We start from the raw sequence: 21,205 nt of genomic DNA, 5'->3' as shown, positions 1-21,205 counted from the left end.
TGTGGGTTCCCACCCAGGTGGGTCTCCTTCTGAAAGCGAGGCTCTCGCTCACCAGTGACCCGGCCAGCCTGCGCTTCAATGTTGTCATGCGCATGATGGCATCACGGGCACATAATACGTGTTATCAAAGCTCTGCTCGGGCTTTCGTGATGATGTGACTTGATAAGGTCAGGCGCTAGACCTAGGAAATCTCCTGGAAAACAAAGGGACTCTTGTGTTCCGTGGGTAGGATCACAAGGGTCAGGCGTTCTCGGGGGAGGGCACAATGTCCCAGGTTCATCAGTGATGACAAAAGTCAGCCTTTCCCAGAGATGCCAGGTGGAGCCGGACTCCCAAAGCGACAGTCCTTCGGGGGCCGGCCGGAGAGCTGGGGCGGGACACCGGCAGGCAGGCAGGAGAGGATGGCCCGGAGTAAGATCCATCATGCTCTGGGTTCACGGTGCCGGTCGCTTCCAACAGCCTGGCTTTATTTGTCAGGCACGGCGCCGGGGCACACACTGTCCGGGTCCTCCAGGGTGTTGGGAAGGGGTGGCCAGGAGGCCAGGTGATCCACTGATGTCCCCGGGCTGAGTCACTGGAGACCTTAGGACATTCCCTCCCCCCTTTCGCAGTACAGCACTCGGGGCCTGGGCACGCCTAACCCCCCACGCCCCGTGTGCCTCAGCCCTGGGCACAGACGTCCACCGGAGCGTCTGCCAGGCCGCAGCTCAGCACGGGAGTGGACAGAGCCAGGTTCCCGCCCTGCCCCTTCCTGCTGCTCACTCCATGACCTCCGTGGCCCCTAAAGAGGCAGCCTTCTCACTTCTTCCAGAACGCAGACAGCCAGGCTCTGCTCGGCCTCACGGCCCCGCAGACGTCCCCATGGGGGTGTGCAGGAACCCTGCTGCCCTGCTCCCCGCCCGCGTCAGCTGCGGGCACTGCGAGTGGCCCCCCTTTCTAGCCCGGTAACTGCCCCCCGCCCCAGTGAAAGAGGGGGAAAGGAAGAGCTCCTGGGACAGAGGAGCTGGAACCGTGCGATGCGGCGGAGCAGAGTGTGTGCCCCGGGCCTCTGGCGAGCAGGGGCCCCTGCCTCCCACGCAGAGCCCAGAGCTGCGCGGAGCTGCCAGCCCGCCGCGGCCGGGAGAAAGCCCGGCCCCTCCTCCCAACTTCTCCAAACCCGCTCAAGCCACGCTCCCTCCCAGGTCACGGCCACTGCTAGAAAACCGACACGGTGATGCCGAGGGCCCGGGCATGCTCAGTGGGCGCCTGCCCAGCAAACCCGTCTGGCGTTGTCGCCTCTCACGCTGGGGCCAAGGGGGTCTGCATGCCTGAGCAAACCCCATGAAAACACAGGCCTCCAACACTCGCTCATTTGCCTTTAGTTTTTACATGCAAATCGTCATGAAGTAAGTTTCTCTTTTTCCACTGTGTGGGTGGGAGGTCACCTCGAGAGAGGAGGCAGAGGGGTCTCCCCACCCCTCCACCCCCCCGGTAGAGAATTCCCCAGGCCAGACCCGGTCTGTAATCCAGGCTACCACATCAAGGGCCGGCGGGTGGCTTTTCCATCCCCCACCCCTCAAAAGTTCCCCTTGTGATCAGCCCTTACTCGATTTCCTCTTTTCTCTGACACCTACGGGGATGAGGGAGAAGAAGGTGGCACCGTTGGTGCTGCATTCATTAGCCTTTATCCAAATGAAGCAAAAGGCTCGGCCTTTCACGGAGCACGCACCTCCTCAGCTCGCACAGGTGCCTATTCATCTGGTTAGTCTCAGGTGCCCGGAGGGGGCGCGCGGGGCTGCTGCTTCAGGCCCCCCCACATTCGGGGCCTCCTCGCCATTAGCCAGAGCAACAGAGAGTTAAGCGCCAAAAGCCCCGAGGAAGGCCAGCCAGTAGACTTCTAAGACAGACACATTTCCCGAGCTTTCGGGAGCTCATTGTTCCCTCAAACCCGAACTGTAACTCTTCTCCTAAACAGAGCTTCCTGGAACATTCCTGGTTGGTCTAGCTCCCAGAGACTGACATCACAGCAGTCGAAGAGGTAGCAGCACTTGCAGAAATAGGGCAGGCCTCAGAGGCCAATGACCTTGTGGAGCTGCTGGTACTGCGCCCCGGAAGCCGTGGGGCCTTAGGCAGGTCGCTCGGCCTGTGGGAGGCGGGACTCAGCTCTCCGACATCAGAAGGACCCCTCCCTCGTGGGCCCGAGCGTGGCACGAGGGAGCTCGCTGATCAGTGTGGGTGGAAGCCCGTTTTCCCAACTCCACTTGGGGTTCTCTGCGTGCACGGGGCTGTGTCTGAGAAGGCCATCCCCTGGCAAAACTATGGAGCCGTACAATGGAGAACTCCATGCGTGTTTGCCAGCATCCCGAACAGCTCGTTTTCCCCTACCGTTCTACGCAGGCTCTAGACGCCTGCTCTGCATCAGACACCAAGGGAATGGCCGTGTCACGGGGAGACCGCGCATGTCTGTCTTATAAAGAGGGAGTTTAGTCGCGTCGCTGGGGTCTTGTACCCCCAGTCCGTTCTCACCCTTACATGGCCCAACCTAAAGTGAGGCCTGTCTGATGGGGTGGCAGGGGGAGCCGCCACCCCAGCCATTGCTGTGCGGACCCCCTTCTGGGCAAGGATGGAAACATGCTAAGCAGTGTATTTACATAGCCTCAAGGGCGCTGCCCTGGTGGAAAAAGGGGTGGGCGGGGTTCTGGGGAGGAAGACGGGGGCAGGGAAGTCTCAGACTCAGCCTGGCACATTCAGGGAGTGGTCCTCAGACCCTAGCCTCAGCTCCCCTGGGAAGCCATCAAATGCAGATTCCCAGGCCCCACCCCAGGCCTGCTCATCAGAATCCAGTGATGGTGGGTGGGACCAGCACACTTAATGGCTGGCAAGCCGCCGGTGCACCTCGAACCCCTAAGCCTGCAGACCGTGGACCTAGCTTTCAGTGAGGCCCTTGCACGAACACCCAGCGACAGACGGGATTCCGCAGTTGTCTCTGCCGGGTTCTCTGTCCTCGCCTGCGAATCAGGGATGATTAGTTACTTGTGGCCCAGAGCGCTCTAGACACGACGTCAGGTGCTGTACCCACAGCGAGACTCAGTTCTCACGACGGCCGCAGCAGATCGACACCCTTACCCTCTCCACTTCGCAGTTGAGGAAACTGAGGCACAGGCCGTGCTCCGTGGTGGCCAACAGAACTGGGCTGGCCTTCCCCAGGCCAGCCTGCCCAGCCCTGTCTGATTGGTCAGCCGTATGTGCGTGTGTTTCCTGGGAAAGCTACGAAAAGCAGGGCCTGCTTTGAGCCCTCCGGAGGCCATGAGCTCGGGCGTGACTCAGGGGAGGCACGAGCAGAAGCTGAAATCGCTGGCCTTCCGTCCTTGCCCCCCGACTCCCCCAAGCTGCTGTGCCAGTTCTGACGCCTCATTTAACCCAGGCTTTGTCCCGACCTGTCAAGGATCAAGTGTTAACTGGGGGGAGCCTGGTAATTCAGCGCCAGGGAGAGCTGTGTAGCCTTGTGACATGACCATCGATTTAGAAATCTCCATAATCTCTCCTGGACGTGTTACTCAAACTCCCCCAGCCTGGGTTTCTTCAGCCTTTAAGTGAGAATAGGTGTCCCCTAATGAATGCCTGCGTTTGCCGGGTGATTGCAAACGAGACCTACTAAAAGGTTTTCAGCGTCTCAAAAGAAAGAGTGACAATGCTCCAAGAAATAATAATGCCGTAAGAAAGGAGGGGGCTCTCATCTTTGACCTCGTAATATCTGTGGCTGGTGAGTTCTGCCTGGGTTTCCTTCCTTTTTTGGATTCGTTTTCTATTTTTACACTTTTGTACATTTTGTTCGGTCTGACTCATTTTGGAGTTAAGCTATCAGCAGATATTCAGTGTTTTGAATTTCGTCTTCTGTTCTCACCACATGGAGTTTGTTTTTAGCAGATAAGAGTATTTTCAAACGTACGTGACTAAGAGGCTTTTGAGAATGCAGGCTGCTGTGGCTGCAGTGGGTCCGGGACTGGGGAATGGTAACCCGCCCCATGGCACATGAACGGTGCAGGGGGTGCCGCTGATGGAGGTGGGCTCTGGATGCCTGCTGGTCCCAACCCGCCTGTGCGAGTCCGTTTTGATGTTTCCCATTGTTATACATAAAGAGATCAAGCTCAGATTAGTTAAAAATAAACCTCTTCCCAAATCGCAGAGCTATTAAGTGGCGGAGGTGGAACCTAAGACAGGTCTGATTGATTCCAAAGCCCACTCTCTCTTCTGAAAATCCTCTCTGGGTTTCTCTTTTCATTCCCGGCACGTATTTCGTCACTTCATGTGTTGCCTTATCTGACGTCCGCAATAAGCCCTGCAGCTTCCCCAGCGCTCCTCCAGGTCGCTCACTGATCTGGTTCAAGTCCAATGCCCGGCTCTCCACAGAGCCGGGGGCTCCAGGAACGTTTGACAGTGTACTGGACCCTGACGAGCACAGCTCAGTGTCCTGGTTGTGTGTGTTGTGCTGCAGGGGCCAAAGCTCAGGGATGACTTAGGTGGGGTCCCGCCACCCACGGCTTGTAGGAGAACCGCCCTTCCATCAGAACTGCTAACAAATCCCAGTGTCTTCTCCCCGTCTGTCTGCAGTTTTCCTGACACTGGTGACAAGGTGACAGTGGGCCTGATCTCGTGCAAAGGGCCACGTGAAGGCGGTGCTTACGTTGAAGCAAAAGCCCCGGTGAAAGATTTATCTGATTGATGTTTAGGCGCTGTAACTATAAACATCTTGTTATTACGGGAAATTCCACAGGAAACTCACCTTTGCTATTGCGAAATTGAAACACTCCAGCCCCTGAAGCCTGCCTCTGCACCACCCCCCCTTGGAACCATTGTTTTTATCGTGGGGTTTTGCTTTTGTTTTTATTTCTGCTAGTTTTTGGCTTTGACGTTAGGAAAGACGGCTGCTGTTTCAGTCTCACTCTGGAGTCGGAGATCAAAGCCGCAGCCGGTCCGCAGACGCACGCTCAAGGCCGAGGCTCCCTTAGGGGCACAGACGCCACCCGCGGCGGCTCTCCCTGTCCACACTCGTTTTTTCCAGGGGCCGGTTCTGGGACGACCCGCTCCCCATGCCGCCTGCCGCACGCCAGGGGTGCTTCTCCTGCCTGCTTTACCAGCCGTGGCAGCTAGGAAGGACCCGGGAGCACTGGCACCTCTCCCCACTGCCATTCGATAAACCTGCCTCGAGCGTCCTTGATGGTGCGGGCACGGTGCTGGGCCTGGGGCCACCAGACAGCTGCTCCTGGGCCTCACGGTCATGCCGCTGACAGTCACAGAAACACAAAACTATGACCGGACCTGGAGTAATGGCTCCAAGGAAAAGCCGGGTGGCAGGGGGCGAGGGGGTCTAGCAGGAAGGAAAGCCTGCCCCCTGGGAGGAGGCCCTGAGTGGATGGAGGTGGGAGGGATGAGAGAGGGAAGGGCAAGGCAGGTCCTGGGCCAAGGGCACAGGCCCTGAGGACGCGGGGGACCGGCCAGTGGAGACGGAAGTGCCTGTCGCTCTGCTCCAGAAGCAGTCCGCAGGGGGTCTGCCCACAGATGGGGCCGTTTGTCCCGATTTCCACCGCAAAGGCTGTTTCCAAACCCCCATTTCCCAGACCAACCCAGGCCCGTGTGCGGAAGGACGCGGCCACGCTCAGGCTGGGAAAGTCAGCCTCCGGTTCGGGGCAGAGTGGCTGGGAAGCCGCACAACCCGTGTACATTAGGTCCCCTCCCTGGCAGGGCGCCTCTCTGGGGCCTGTCCCACACTCTGTATTTGCAACTTCACATTCTTTTTCTTAAAGAGGACATCCAAATTTACATACGCTTCATGCCCCACCAAATCTGGACCCACCTCTTATTAGAACTCAGGATTTCTGCCTTCAAGCCTAATGCACACACACACACACACACACACACACACACACACACTCTCTTCAGCGCTGCCTCTGATTTCTGGGGTGGGGTCTGGGCTACACACCCCAGAAGGACCCCTTTTGTTAATCTGGCAACCCAGAACGTGAGTGGGTCTCCCCACAGGCTCAGGGGGGTCAGAGGCCTCACTGGGTCAGCCCTTCCGCACCGACACTGCTCCTTGTCACGGGCCCGGACCCCTTTCCATGACCCCTGCCCCCGTGAATCACTTTAGGTTTCCATCGCCCACCCGGCGACGGTTCACTCTCTGCAACTCAGTTTCCCCAAGTGACTCACTCATGTGTCGGCTGATAAACAAATCCTACGTCAAAAAGGCCTCATGCACCTTTCTTCCTCGTTCCAGTCCTTAAGCTCTCCTTCGACTTGGCCGGCTGGCCTGGGGGAGACTGGGTCGTAGAGAGTGGCCTGTGGGGGCCACGGAGGCTGCCGTGCCCCAGTGCTGGGCTCTCCAGGCGTTGCTGGGTGAAGGGGGCAGGGGAGGGCCCCTCTTCCCACCACTTGTGTACTCTTCAGAAGGGTCTAGAATGCGGGCTTCATCAGAGCAGGGAGCCCTGTGACCATCATGCTTGGTCAAGGGGAGGCGCTCAGTGAATAATGGTCAATGAATGAACAAATGTCGCCCAAAATTCTGAGTTCGGATGCCCAGCCAACGATGGGGGGATAAACGTCACAGCAAACAATTACTGTACTTGATGGTTTGTAAGGTGCCCCAGTGTCACCCTGAATCCAGTGCACCGGAATTAGAGCAAATCACTAAGGCTGCGAAACGAGCACTTGGCTCGCGGACGAGAAACTGATCCCTATCTTATCGCCGTTTCTCTCCTCCACAGCGAGCTGTGCTCGTGTCTGGGAAGGAGCGCACTTTCCTTCTCAGAACCTCACCAGAGTTACTTTCAATATGCAGACCATGAAAAGCACTGAAGTTTTCTCTCATCCCCGCCCCTGAAGTCTCTGTTAAATAGATCCCCAAAGTGGTGCCTTAGGTTCTAGGAGGAAGAGGTGCTTCATTGAGATTCAGAGTCAGTTTCCGGGGTCCAATGGGCCCTCAGAACTCAGGTAGCCTGACCTCCAACACCCCACGATGTTATCCGTATGGGGCCCTCGAGGCCCAGAGGGGGCACCCAGGGCAGTGACACTAAAAAGGGATGTTTTCAGAGCCCCTTGTCATTGACAAGGTGGCGCCACCCATGTCCATCTCATCTCATAAGGACCCTGGAGTGGGGTGCCATCAGCCCCGCTTCGAGGTTGAGAGACCGGGTCTGGTGGGCCTTGCGGCACTTGCCCGAGGTCGCACGAGTCCGCAAACATGGGGGTCTTGTGCCTGCAGCCCACGGACCGCTGGGTCCCTCTGCTCAGATGAGACCACCAGGGCCGAGGCAGGCCTGACCCGCAGGGACCCCACAGGCGCCCCGTGGCGCCGTCCCGGAAGAGAGGAGGGTATACTGTACAAACTGCTGTCGCAGCATAAGTCGGTCGTCTCTAGCTGCAAAGTTCCCAGGAGGGACTCATCTTTGCAGCCGCCCCTCGCAGGACCCCCTTTTAGCTCCTTGTGAAAAAAATACCGATTGTCCCTGTGTCCCCAGGACTGGACAGCGACTACCTGGCCGTGCTGAGTGACTACCCGTCTCCTGACATCAGCCCCCCAATATTCCGCCGAGGAGAGAAACTGCGCGTGATTTCTGAGTGAGTCGGCTTTCACAGACTTGTACAATACTCTCAAGAAGGATGAACTCCATTTGCGGGGGGATGGGCAGGTTTCAGCTGTAGCTGTCCAATCCCACACGGCCCTGCCTTATCAAGAGGGGAGGCATTTGGCCCGTGCAGAGGTCCCTACGGCTTTATCCCCCTCAACGCTGCCAGCGTCCTGAAGCCGTCAGTGGCTCCCCACTGCCAACTGGGTGACAATTTAAACTGATCCTTCACGATCCAAACTCTGCCTCTCACATCAGACGCATCCCCCACTGTGCATGCGGTGCTGGTGTCAGTCGCCAGTGCAGACCGGGGAAGAAGGACCCGGGAGTCTGAGAAAGGGCCCCTGGTAAACGAGCAGCATTGCCTTCCGTCCCGCTGTCTCTCCCTGATTCGAAATATGCTGTAGAGCAAACCAGGGTTCGAATCCCCTTCTATTGAAGTCTACTTGGACATGGACAGGTGAAACTGTCTTGATCATAGGGTATGAATCAGTACAAGCACACACTTATTTTTTAAAAGCCTCCAACTGTGGAACATCGGCTGGAAGCATCTGCTGCTGGTCTCCGGGGGCTGTCCCCAGCACATGGGAAGATTTCCTACCTAGTGTGGGAAATGGGGGGATGTACTTAAAAACGAAATCTTCCTCTGGAGAAATCTGGGCCACCTTAGCCAATGATAGACCTTTAAAAAGAACATTCCAATGCACCCCAGGTTCAATCTGGTTATGCTGTGTATTCACTCATTCATGTTGCTACTTAGCTGTGACGCTTTCCCGCCTGTTCTCGTTCTTGCAGCGAAGGGGGCTGGTGGAAAGCCATCTCCCTCAGCACTGGCCGGGAGAGTTACATTCCTGGGATATGCGTGGCCAGAGTTTACCACGGGTGAGTACAGGTCTCAGGGCCATCGACACAGCGTGGCATTTATGCTAATGACTCGTGCGTGTACACAGAAGGATCCCAGCCTGCTGGAGGGGAAAGGAAGGCATTGGCTTGAGAAAGCCATTTCTGTCTCAGCACAGTTCGTGGGGAAGGGTGCCGTCTTGGGCCAGCCCCTCCCACTGTCTACAACTCAGTGGCCCCTTCAGTAGGACAAAGGGAGGTAGGCCTTTCAGCTCTAACCTGGCGTTCCTGGTGCATGGCAGTTAGCACCCAGGAAAAACAGGGACGCAGTCGGTCCCATGGCCCAGTCAGCCTGCCCTGGCTCCAGTCCCGCCTCCGTCCCTCACTGGCTGTGACGGTAGGCAGGACATGCAAGATTGTGCATCAGCTTCCTTTCCTTGCCTGCCCGCTAGCGAGCACAATACAGAATTCTAGAAATAGCAATACAGAACAGTGTGACCGAAGCACAGGGTCGTTAGGAAGAGGAGACGGGATAATAGTGCACGGACAGTTCTTGGAACAACGCCTGGCCCTGCAGAAAGCACTCGGCACCCATCCCCATGTTCTTATCAAATCATGCGCAACGGACACTGGGCACCAGAAACGCTACCTATCCAACTTGACAAACGGAGAATCGAGCAGAAAAGGAGAGACTTAAAAACAAATCAGGCGTGGAGGATGAGGAAGCACGCACACCGCTGTGCCCTGCGGTTGTGTGGGGGGAGGCCTCGCCGCCCGGAGGGTGGCTGTGGGGGCCAGCGCCCCCGGGCTGGGGTGTGCGTGGCTCCTCCGTTCCGTGACTTCCACGCAAGAGTTTCGGAGAAGTTACATAACCTCCCGAGCCACCGTCTCCACATCTGTCAGGCTACCAAGGTCAGATGTTGGCAGTGAAGTGCACACCAGGGAGGGAGGAAGGGAGGCAGGGAGGAAGGAAATGAAGAAGGAAAGAAGGAAGGACTGTTTTTATTCGGAGGGCCCAGAAATAACTGGATTCAGAGAAGGACCCTGCGTGCCACACGCTGCTCTGCAGAAACGGAACACCGTGCAGAGCGGGACTCAGTGCATCTGCGTGTGGCGTCCCCGATCTTGGTTACGACTACCACAGCCTTTCCCGTGCTCGGGAGGGCGAGGGTGGGCAGAAACGGGACAGCAGCTGCCCCCAGACTTGTGTTCTACAAGAGAGGCGGGTTGCGTGACTCTCCTCCACCCTCGGCGTCACTGATCCAGTCGTTTGTTGAGCCAACCTGCCTCAACACCTTCACGCGGAAGCTGAGGTGCGGAGTGCGGCCGGGGCCGGGGCTGGCGAGGAAGCCAGACAAGCGAGATGTAGTCACGACTGCATGGAGCTTCCAGTCTAGTCGATGCACTAAATGCCCCTAAAACATCGCACAGGCGGAGAGGCAGTGCAGTCCAGTGGTTATGAAATGGGATGTCCCAGAAAAGCACGTTCTGGCTCCAGCTCTAGCGGGTCTTGCTCACACAGAGGAACTTGGACAAAGTCATCGCTCTGACCCTCAGTAACCTCATCAGTGAGAGAGAGATGATAATACACTTGGCTTACTGCACGGATATGAGGGTTAGTTTCCAAGTGCTGAACACGGTACGTGGCCCGTGCTTCCTAGGCATACGTGGCTACTGTGACTGTCTTCCTTTTTGTAAGTGGGATTTCATGTCAAGACCTGAAAGGACGAATGTCACACCCACTAAAATAATTGGACTAAGCCATTCTACAGAACTAAGGAGTAGTTAAGCTATGTGGCCTATTCTGGGAGAATCATAATCCTGACAACAGAAGCCCAGCACATAGATAAACAGGACTCGATGTCAGGTCTGTGCGTCTTCACACACGCGGTGTTTCGGCAGCACCGAGCCAGCCCCATCGGTGGCCAGCTTGCGTGCCATGGGGGACACGAGATGCTAAGAAACAGCAGAGCATTAACATCTACCACAGCGTGCCCTAATTCTGACCCTCCGATTAAAAGCCAGGGTCTGTTCACTGAAACACAGCAAGCACTTAGAAAAAAAAAAACGATGTACAAATGCTCTGAGTACACTGCCGCCAGCTGCTAACAAAGCATTTCCTCCCACACGGAGGCCCGGCCAGGCCTGCTCTGCAGCATGAGCGAGGGCGCGTCCGCTGGGAACACGGGTGGCCTGGTGCACAGAGCTCTGCTCCTAACACGCGCTCCCCAGCGCCGGCCCTCCTGCCACAGGGGCGCGCTCCACGGGCACGCTGGGTCCTGCTCTGCAGTGGCTTTTAAGTAAAAAAAGCAAGAAACACATGTGAACGCACAGAGCAATGAGAACTGTATTTAAAATAGGTTGGAAAAAAAAAAGGCAAGAAGGAAACACAACAAATGTCAAATGGTGCTTGTTACGTTGATGAAACGAGGCACCATCATTTCTTTCTTTCTTTCTTGTGTCCATTTATTCATTCACAAATATATACCAAGCTCGACCACCTGGACATAAAAATGGAGCCCCAATGGACAGCCAGAGTCCCTGCCCTCATGGGGCAGTGAGGAAGGGGCTGGGTAGCTAGACTGTAGGGGAGAGAGACATCAGGGAAACTACCAAATAGGCACCTTATCCAGTTTTAGAATGCTCACAGATTACCTAGTACAGAGCAGGCCCAGTCCAGGTGGCATCTGAGAAAGGAGATAAGAAAGCTGTTTTTTGTCTTTTGTCTTTTTTTTTTAGAAAGAGGGGAAGGGAGGGAGAGAAACAGCAATGTGTGGCTGCCTCTCATGCACCCCCTACTGGGGACCTAGCTTGCAACCCAGGCCTGTGCCCTGACCGGGAATCAAACGGGCGACCCTGTGGTTTGCAGGCCAGCGCTCAGTCCACTGAGCCACACCAGCCGGGGCAGAAAGGCTGTTTGATGCATCTCTGTGTCCTCATTACTCGGTGCAGTACCTGACATGCAGTAGATACTAAGGAGTTTTATCTGAAAGATTAGAAGTATGAATGAATGAACTAGTGAAGAGTCCATGGCCCTCGTCTTTTCAATCCCAACAGTTTCACATGAACTGGCCCTCGGTCTTAATTTCTGAACCCTGTGGGGAGGGTTTGCCCCGCACACTCATGGCTGTCTTCCTACTTCCCAGCTGGCTGTTCGAGGGGCTGGGCAGAGACAAGGCCGAGGAGCTGCTGCAGCTGCCCGACACGAAGATCGGCTCCTTCATGATCAGAGAGAGTGAGACCAAGAAAGGTGAGCGCCTCCACCACGCCTTCTCGTGCTCGGGTCACACAGGCAGGCTGGGCTCGCTCATCCAAGGGCTCATCACCCCGCCCCCTGTGGGGGCACGCAGATCAAACCCATGCGGTGGGCTACTGGCAGACCGCACGCCGCCAGGGAGGCCAGCATCAAAGCAGGGGGACTGGACCCAGATACTGGGGACTTGGACCCCTTTCAGGCCCTGCCGACTCCTCCCATCAACTGAGAAGAAAAGCAAACGCCCGTGTAGGCGGCACCTGGGCAGAGGGTGTGGCTGTGGACTAGGCCTGGCCTGGGCTCTCAGGCTCTGAGACCAGGGCGGCTCATGGACTTCTCTGAGCTCAGTTTTCTTATCTGTGAAATGGGAAGAAAACCCCTCCCTCGTAAGGTGGTGGAGCGACTCGAGTGTAATCTATTTGTGCTGGCCTTGCTGCACAGGAGACCCCAGTACCAGTTCCCTCGGTGCCCAACAAGGAAATCAGATATCTTCGAGAATCGGAACAAGCAGATACAGACTCTCACGTACTCACCCTGGTCTTTATCACTGTAATTTCCTTACATCCTACACACTAAGTGATTCAGCACAAATGACAGGGCGGGGCTTTGCCCTGCTCAGAGCAAGGGTCCCTAATTCTAGTTTCAGCTGCATGCATTATGGAGAAGTCACCTCCTCTCTCTAAGCCTAGGTCCCCTCACCCGTCACGTGGGATTAAAAAGAGGGGAGTGCTCAGCACGGTGTCTGGGGCGTAGTAGATGCACTTAAGCAGATGCAGGGCGCTTAGCAGCCTGGGCTTTCCAAGACCCAGTAAGACTAATAATAACTACTTAAATACAGAAGATATTTTCCAGTTCTGGGCCTGCTTCTTGCACACTCGCTATCAAGGAAGAGGAAATGCGGTATCTGAGAGTATTTTTCCAGCACCGATTAAGCACCAGAGCTGCTGGGTGCCGGGACCCTTCACCGAAATGAGCAGCAGCCTCACTTTGGGGAAGCAGGGACCGCAGACACGTAATAAAATCCAGTTACAGCTTTCCCCTCAAAAACCTTACGTGCTGGAGGAGAGCAAGGCCAAAGCCGAGGCGAGCTTCCTGTGCACGTCCCAGGGTCCCCAAGCAGTGCACCCGGACCCAGAGCCTCTAGGCTGGCGTGGCCGGGGCAGGGAGAGCCCAGCCTGTGGCACCTGAATTGATCTAAAAATAAAGGTGTCGGCGGGCAGAGCTGCAGCTGGGCTGGGGCCGGGCGGGGTGGCGGGCTCCGCTCCCTTGGGTATGCAAAGTTCTCATGAGTTTCCCCCTGCCCCCTTTGGGCCACTCGCCGCACTTCAAGTCCCTGTCGACATCACCGGAAAACACATGGGGGGGGGGCGGCTCAGGGGGCAGGCCTGGGCCGAGCTAGAGACGCCCCTCGGATCCTAGTCCTGAGGACTACTCGGGACAAGGGCCCCCCCTCCCCAGGTCTGCCGTTCCCGAGCCGCATGCTTCTGGCCATGTCCGCCAGGGGCTCTGAGCCCCATCTGTAAAGTAGGGGGGGAGAGCACCTCCCCAGGTCTGTCTGAGAACTCACGGAGACACTGCTCCGAGACAGCAGCGCCCAGGCCAGCACAAGCAGCGAAGGCCTGGTAACATCTAGAACCCTCCCCTCTCTCCACCTCGTGACCCTCTCACCCCGGGACCCCCCAGAATACAGGGCAGGAAGGGCTCCTACACGTGCCCTCGATCAACCTTCCAATGCGGGCCAGTCAAGGCCGGGAGAGGTATGGTGCTGGCCCAGGATTCTGTTCTCACTAACCCACGCTGGGTCACGACTCGGCGGTGCTTAAGTAGAAAGAAGGAGCTTTACGCATATCTTAGGGAGACTCAGAAAAAATGTCTCAACTGCCACTTCTTCCAAATTTCTGAGAACACCAAGCCTAAGTCAGAGGGCATTGGGACGAGAAAATAGGGGCATCGCTACGAGGTCCTCTCAGAGGGGTGGTGGCACTGGGGGGGCAGGGATGAGACGGCAGCACGGATGACTTAGTGTGCTCGGGAAGAACCCTAGGTCGACCCCAGACAGAGCCTGCCCCGCAGCAACCCTACAACCCTAACCACGTAATCCGGCCCAAGGACCCGGAAAAGGGTGTGGAAGCACCCCACGTGGTAACCTCACAAGGCAAAGACGAGGCCTGTGCACCTGAAAACCTTTCCTGCAATACGGTCCACGCCACGTGGCTGCTGATATGTCACGTGGTCTCTAAAGCGTGAGCCGTGCCTGCGCAGACGGGTTCTCGTGGCTGCCGCTCCGCAGAGGGCGTGCCCGCGCACCGTGGCTGTGTCCCGAGGCCCAGGAAATCTCTCTGCCTCGGTGGTGGTGGGCTCCTTTACCAGTTGCCCTCGGCGGCGGGGGGGGTTCACGTGGAAGCCGCTGACTCGTCCTCTGTGTCCTGCAGGTTTCTACTCTCTGTCCGTGAGACACCGGCAGGTAAAGCATTACCGAATCTTCCGCCTGCCCAACAACTGGTACTACATCTCGCCCAGGCTCACCTTCCAGTGCCTGGAGGACCTGGTGAACCACTATTCCGGTAAGAAGCGCTCCCACAGGAGCGGTCTGTGGGGCCTCTTTGCTAACTGTCCTGGGGCGCCCTCCATCCAGGGTGCTCCTGGGTCCCGTGCACGTGCCGGGGGATGTACGCTGCTCTCTGCGCCTGCTGCCTGCTCCGCATGCTCTTCTCCTGTTCACTCAGACTGTAAACTTCAGGCTAAGCCAGGCTGCCTGCAAATGCCGCCTGAGTGAGTGACACACAGCTGATGTCGTGTTCGCCCTCCCTCTGCCTGTGAATGAAAGCAGCCAGGGTGCCCCAGTGCTCACAGCCACAGACGGCTGGGACTTCCTGCAGCGGGCCACGCACTGGCAGGCCTCTGGGGATCTGTTCTGAGATGCGGCTCATTTCCCCTTTTCTGCAAGTCAGAATCCTCCTCGGCCTTCAAGGGTTAAGAGTCTCTGCTCCAGCAGATGCCAGGGTTCTTAGAACTCCGCTCGCTCTGCCCGGAGGCCCCGTGAGCTGTGCTCTGGCCTGTGTTCCCCAGCGAGCTCTTAAGGACCAAGGGCTGTGCTTCACTCACTCACGTGCCCCTCCTGGGCCCGGCAGAGGGGTTGGAATGTCCCATGCGGACCAGGGCGGGGCCGCCTGCCAAGACGGCAGAAGCAGAGCGAGGACCTGGACGGAGGAGAAGGGCGAGCGTGGAGGTGGATGAGGAAATCTGAGTCAGACTGAAGGGCCGGAGCGCCGGGGCAGGAGCTGGACTTTTCCCTGATGGAAAGCGGGGAGATAGGGAAAAGCCGGCTGCGTTCCTAAACCTGGGTCCGGAACCTCTGTGTTCGTGTCCCGGGCCTCCTGGGCAACCCTGGGCTGGTGGTTCAGCTCTGCGCCTCCTTTTCTTCTCTGTGTCACGGGGACGCCAACTGTCCCTGCCTCGGGGCACCGCACGACTCAGAGTTAGTGCGTGCCAAGTGCCGGGGCTCCCACTGCCCCTCAGCCGGGGCGGCCCCTGCCCCTGCTTCCCTGAGTGTTGGACAGAGAGGGAGAGAGGAAGTTGCCTTCGCTTTGCTAGTGTCTCCCCCCTTACGGGTTCAGAAGGTCCGGCCTCACACGCCAGGGATCTTCAGGGCATGGGGTCTTTCGGGGAGAAAGGAAGAGGCCGCCGGGCCCGGGTTATTGCCCGGAGCCTGTGAGAAGTGCGGGTCACGAGCGAGGTGTGGCGGCATGGGGAATGCAGGCCGAGCTCAGATGGGGGCTCTGGGGGGCCCCGGAAAAAACCCTCCACCTCCCCTGGACGCAGCTCCCCACTCACAGAAGGTGGACGCAAGCAGCCCTCAGTTGTAGTGATTGCTGCGCACGATTATTCGTGTACTGCGGGCGTCACAGCCTGGCATGCTGCGGGTGCGATATAAATGATAACAAGTATTATCTCTGTGATACCCGAAAACCCAGCAGCTTGGCTAAAAATGAAAGAGGAAGGGAGTCCTGGAAACAGTCAGCTCTTACTGATTATGAGTAAAGATTGGTTGTGGTATTTGGCTTTTAATAACAACCATATGAGCGGTGTGCAGACCATGAGTTTTGCATAGGCAAAAGCAAACACGGAAAGGACGCCACCCCAGCGAAGCTCTCACACACAGGGTGGTCCACACGGCTTCCAGGCCAGGGTCACCTACGCACGGCGCACAGCACGGGGCGGGGCCTTCCAGGACTACCCGCCAGCCGCCGCATCAGCTAACAGACTGCAGCCATCCATTCACCCCTGCGAGTAACTGAAAAAGAACTGAAACCCTAAAATGCTTCCTGTGCCTCTCAGGACCCCAACGTGGGGAAACAACATGGGCAATTTCACCTCCCACCACCGTCTTCCTCAAGGCACAGAGCCAGAGCAGCTGTGCATGAAGGGGCTGCTTTTACTCAGTACCCTGGTGCCCTGGGGCAAATGACGTCACATCTCGAAGGCTCAGTCTCTTCAACTATAAAATGGGGATGAAAATGCCTCTTATGGGGCTGTTGCTAGGGCCCCCAAACATCATGCAGGCGAAGCATCTGGTGTCTGAAGTGCCCCGTGCGCGGTGGTGATGGACAGAACAGAGAGGGTGCATGCCGTTGACACAGGGCCACAAAAATGCAGGCGTGGGAGAAGGGGACCCTGGAATGCGGAGCTGGAGCTCAAAGGCGTGAGACCAATGAGTGTTCTAGAGAGTTCCGCAGGCAGGGAGAATCAGAGGAGCGTGTCCGGGCCCCAGAAGCCGCACAGGGGTTCTCTCTCCCCCATTGTGGAGGCAGTGGGCTGCTTTGGGAACAGCTGCCTGGTTCTGAGTCCGCGTGACAGTTCGGGTCCCACCTCTGTGCCCTTGGGCAGGTGACTTGACCCCAGGGTCCGCAGTCTGGGAGTCGCCATCCTGACTGCTCAACAATGAGGGCCCCGCAGAGCTGACGCGTGAGGGGCCAGCGCAGCACCGAGCTCGGGCAGGTGCTCACAAGCACCGGCTCCTTTCCTCTCTGCCGAGCTTTCTTTCTCACCGCAAGGACCGGCCTTCCTGAGGCAGGACCGGGTCCGAGTCCCCCGCCTGGGCTGTGCAAGGCCACTGCTTTCTTCGGTCCTCCTGGCTCACCTAGTGCGTCCCCCGCCCCGACCTGGGAGGCCATCCGATTCCCGGCCCGTGACCGGCGGTTAGTTCAGACCCACACCCACTTGAGCCCCCTCTGACCTTGGGGTCCAGTCCCACAGTCCGTGGGGCGGCGTGGGCGGGCGCTCGGGTTGCTGGTGAAAGGCAGGCCGGACGCCGGAACAAGGCGGCGTTACCAACCGCCGCCCTCTGACAGCCGGGGCTTGCTCGCTCGCCACCACTGCCCGTCATTCTGTGGCGCGGTCACCCCTGGCCTCACTCCGCGAGTGAGACGGGAGGTGGAGACACCCACTGCTGTAACGTCCTTCCTAAAACCTGGCGACGGGTTCACTGGAGCCAGGGTGCCGTGTCCCACTGGAGGCCAGCAGCCCCCGGCACCCTTGGCCGGCCACTCCACTGCCTTGTGACCTGAGAGCGGTGGGGTCGCAGCCGGAGGAAGCCCACTCGGAATCTGCCCCATTTATCGGAATGTCTGAGCACAGCCAGAATCCACCTTTCCCACCGTGACACGGGCTGGGAGAAGGCTTCCGAGAGAGACGGAGGCTACATCCTAACGCTCCTGGGAAGGGGAGGGACCCTGGAAGCCGAGACCCGCTACCCTAGCTGAGGGAAGGAAGAAACGGACTTAATCTTCATGCTCGTTGTGCACGAGTATCTCCGGGAAAGAGGAGAGGGTTTTGTTCACTTCTCATGCCGCCCCCTTTCTCTCTTTCGCCTCGCATCTTTGTTTTTCTCCTCCTCTTCTCTGCCTCATATCTTCCTGGATCTGTCTTCACTTCCTCCTCTCCTTCCTCTCTCTCTTGCTTTCCTCTTCCCTCCCTCCTTTCCTCCCTCCTCTCTCTTCCTTCCCTGTCTTCTTTCATTGTTTCTTTCACCTTCCTTTCTTCCTGCACACGTGTCCAGCCCACGGTGTGTACGGAATGCTGTTCTGTGTGCTCTGGGAAAGCCAGTGTTGCACAGAGGCCCCACCCCACCCCCCTGCACTGCCCCGCACACAAGAGTTTCACCGACGTGGATGGGGCTCTGCGGAGGGTCCCTCAGCCCCACCTCCTACGCCGGCCGCAGCACCTCGGCGTCACTGACCGGTGGTCTGTTTCCCTCCTCAGAGGTGGCCGACGGCCTCTGCTGTGTGCTGACCACACCCTGCCTGACTCAGAGCACAGCTCCCCCCGCGGTGAGAGCCGCCGACTCCCCCATCACCTTGCGCCAGAAGACCCTGGACTGGAAGAGGGTGTCCAGGTGCGGTGTCTGTGTGTGTTGTATGTGTGTTGTGTGTGTGTCCTCCATAAACACACGAGCCTGCCACATGGAAACCAGGGCCAGTTACAGCTGTCCCTGCTGAAACGTGACGGAGGGCACGCTGAGTGGCCCCTCCATCTCCCAGGGGACAGACCCCTGGAGTCCCCCTGTCCCCTGGGAGGCAGAGCAGCCTTGGGCCTCACGCAGCAGGTGGCACGACCCTAGGCACTCCCCGCCAGGGCCCCCCGCCCCCCAGTTCTGCAAGCATTTCCCAAGTCCCGATTCAGGGTGAGCAGGGTGTCTTCTAGCTGAAAGATACCATCTTTGTTTTTCTAATTGTTAGGATCCCAGAAAGTAATGCACACATAAATCTTGTCTAGATTTAGTACTATTTTAAACTCATGGAGAAAGTTGAAGCATACCAGCAAAATCCTGAGGCAGCATCAGTTTTTTTAAACAAAAACATCTTCCACTCCTTTGTTTTCTTTGAGTGTCAGCGTTCGCATTTTAGGGACCTGTGTGGCTGTGGACTGGTGGGTTGTCCTACTAACTGAATTCGATCTGGACATCCCACTGGCAAATGCAAAGAAAACGAGAGGTCAGAACTGCCTGAGAAATAAACAAAACTGCTCCTCCTTATAATACAAATATTCACTAAAATTCACAGACCTTTTAGCCATCTAAGGACATGGTGGTTCAGAGGGGTTAAGTGATTTACCCAAGATCACACAGCCACACATGTAAGAAGCAGAGTTAGAATGGTAAGCTAGTGAAATACTAACCAGGCTCTTTCTTCTTCTTTTTCTTCTTCTTCTTCTCCTCACCCTCTGGCCCTCCATCCCTCTACATCCCTCTCTTTCTTCCTTTCCTCTGCCCCGCCCCGTCTCCCCACTCGCAGACTTCAGGACGACCCCGAGGGGGCAGGGAACCCACTCGGCGTGGACGAGTCCCTTTTCAGCTACGGCCTCCGGGAAAGCATCGCCTCCTACCTGTCCCTGACCAGCGAGGACAGCGCCCCCTTGGACCGCAAGAAGAAGAGCATCTCCCTGATGTACAGCGGGAGCAAGAGGAAGAGCTCCTTCTTCTCGTCGCCGCCCTACTTTGAGGACTAGCCGGGGAGCCGCCGCCACGCCGTGTGCCCGGAAGGAACAGAGGTTCGGACTCGCACCTGGGCTCCCACCGAAAAGCTCGCTTCCCTGGGCTCCCCCCGGGGAGCCTCGCGTCTCCCAGGAGCCAAGAGAAGCTACGGGAGACTCCCACTCCCACCTTCTCCGTCCACATGAAGACCTGGGGGACCGACCCTCTCTGGTGTCTGACCGGTCCTGGGACGTCACAGAACGTTGACTTGCGATGCCTGGACGCGGCCGTGTTTTGGGAGAGTCCTGCTAGAGTGCTGTATGTGTGCGCCCGCGGTGTTTGTGGGACAGACAGGCACCCTCTCATCGGAAAGCACACCAGGACCATCCTCTGACCGACTGTCCAGATGGCCACACTCTGAGCTCACAGAGAAAACCTCTGAATGAGAAGCGTCTGAGAAGAAGATGAGCCCAGGCTGTGTCCTGGCCCAGCGTCTGGGTTTGCAAACTGGTCTTGCGCCTGGAACTCTCTCAGCCAATCCACAGAGAGGCCTTTGGTGTGCATCTTCTCTCTCTTTAAGGGGACTCGGTGACACTAAACATTCACCTTCCTCATCAGCCCTGAATCAGGAGATCCCTTTGCCCTGCTGGTCCCAAAGCCACACATACAGAAGTCAGATGGCCTCCCTGCCTCCGCTGGGGGCAAGGCAAGCAGGAGAGGGGGAGGCTGCTGGCTGGGGGGCGCAATGCGGGGCCTGGAACCGTGCGAGCTTGTACCACGTCCCAGCCACGGCTTTGCGGCTCAGAGAGAGCTCAGGGGCACGCGGAGGTTCACGCCTAAATTAATGCATCGGCGGTTCACTCACGACTGCCTGAAGAGGCACTGCGTTACGTCCTGTGTGCGGTGTCGGGCCGAGAAACCAGAAAACGAGAGAGGGAAGGGTGACTGAGCCCCGGGTCCCGGCAGAGGCAGCCACGGCGTGGACTAACAAATACTGTGCACGTGGGGTGGGAACACAGAAACCAGCTCCTGCTTTGGGGGAGGGGGAGGACAGCGGTCAGGTGGGGGTGGCCCAGGGGCTCACGTTTCAGCCAGACCTTCAGAGACTGGAAGTCTCGGCCGGACTGAGGAGGTCAGAATGGTTGGATTTAAATATATATATATAGGGAACTGGTAAGTTCTAAAGAATTCAGCCCATCTGGTATTTGAGTCTAAGGGTCTGGCACCCACATGAATAAAAGTGCGGAGCTCCAGGGAAGGAGGGAGCCGGAGGGGCTGCACGCTCTCTGCGTCACTGAAGAGACGGCGGCGGAGAGGCGCAGTCCAGCGGCCCTGCAGGACACGCTGCGTCTGCGGGCCGCCCCCGGCCCCCGCTAGCAGGGAGGCTGCAGAGGCAGCCGAGACTCGTTTCCCTCTCTGCAGAAGGGCTCGGGGGAGGGCGGGCACACGTGGTGTCCCTCGCCGCCCCATGGAAGCCTGCCTGCCCGCCACACGCGCATTCCGTAGCTCTGAAGTCACCGCACTCGCGGTGTGTGTGCGCGCGCGTTTCCAGGAGCTTGCGTGTCGTCAGATTCCAGAGTGTCTGTAGACGGAGACGTGTGTGGTTTCCGCCACAGTCCCCGAACGCTGCTTCAGAGGGACCGGCCAGCACACGGGAAGTGGACGCGACACTGCGGACGCTGGCGTGACCTGCACACGGCAGAGTGACCCCGCGCGCCCCAGATGTTCGCGCAGCGTCTCCCGGGCTGTTTTCCGTTGCGACTCCTGCGGGCGGAGCGTGTGGGGGGGACTGGGAGGGGTTTCTAGGTGGGAAGCATTAAGTTTTGCTAAATCATGTATTTATTCCTGATTAAAATAAACCTAACGCGTATTTAACCCCTGGAGCGTACGGAGAGCTTCCTGGGCGGGCTGGGCGCGTGGCTGATTCGGCAGCTCCTGAGGGTCTCAGATTCCCAGAGACTCTGACAACTGGAAAGGGGATAAAACACGAAACAGCTGGGGAAACCTCGCCGACTGGTATCCCAGCTGCTCCTTGAG

The 21,205-nt window shown here is 57.7% G+C and overlaps 2 protein-coding genes across 5 annotated transcripts in view; one reads left to right on the top strand and one right to left on the bottom strand.

Moving 5' to 3' along the window:
- SLA (Src like adaptor) overlaps positions 1–21,038 on the top strand; it is a 75,582-nt gene extending 54,544 nt beyond the window's left edge. For all 4 annotated transcript variants that reach the window (XM_045861234.1, XM_045861236.1, XM_045861235.1 and 1 more), the window contains 6 exons: positions 7,497–7,596; positions 8,400–8,486; positions 11,591–11,694; positions 14,130–14,261; positions 17,959–18,091; positions 18,990–21,038. In XM_045861234.1, the coding sequence (XP_045717190.1) occupies positions 7,497–7,596; positions 8,400–8,486; positions 11,591–11,694; positions 14,130–14,261; positions 17,959–18,091; positions 18,990–19,203 (770 nt within the window). In that variant the 3' untranslated portion in view covers positions 19,204–21,038. The remainder of the gene's footprint in view (positions 1–7,496; positions 7,597–8,399; positions 8,487–11,590; positions 11,695–14,129; positions 14,262–17,958; positions 18,092–18,989) is intronic.
- TG (thyroglobulin) overlaps positions 1–21,205 on the bottom strand; it is a 200,618-nt gene that overhangs the window by 62,517 nt on the left and 116,896 nt on the right. The gene's annotated exons all lie outside the window — the stretch shown is intronic.

The sequence above is a fragment of the Phyllostomus hastatus genome, unplaced genomic scaffold (genome assembly GCF_019186645.2).
Source record: "Phyllostomus hastatus isolate PE091 unplaced genomic scaffold, TTU_PhHast_1.1 phas_scaffold_21, whole genome shotgun sequence".
NCBI classification, from domain to species: Eukaryota; Metazoa; Chordata; class Mammalia; order Chiroptera; family Phyllostomidae; genus Phyllostomus; species Phyllostomus hastatus.
Note: the sequence above shows the minus strand (reverse complement) of the source record. Positions and strands in the feature narration are given on the sequence as shown.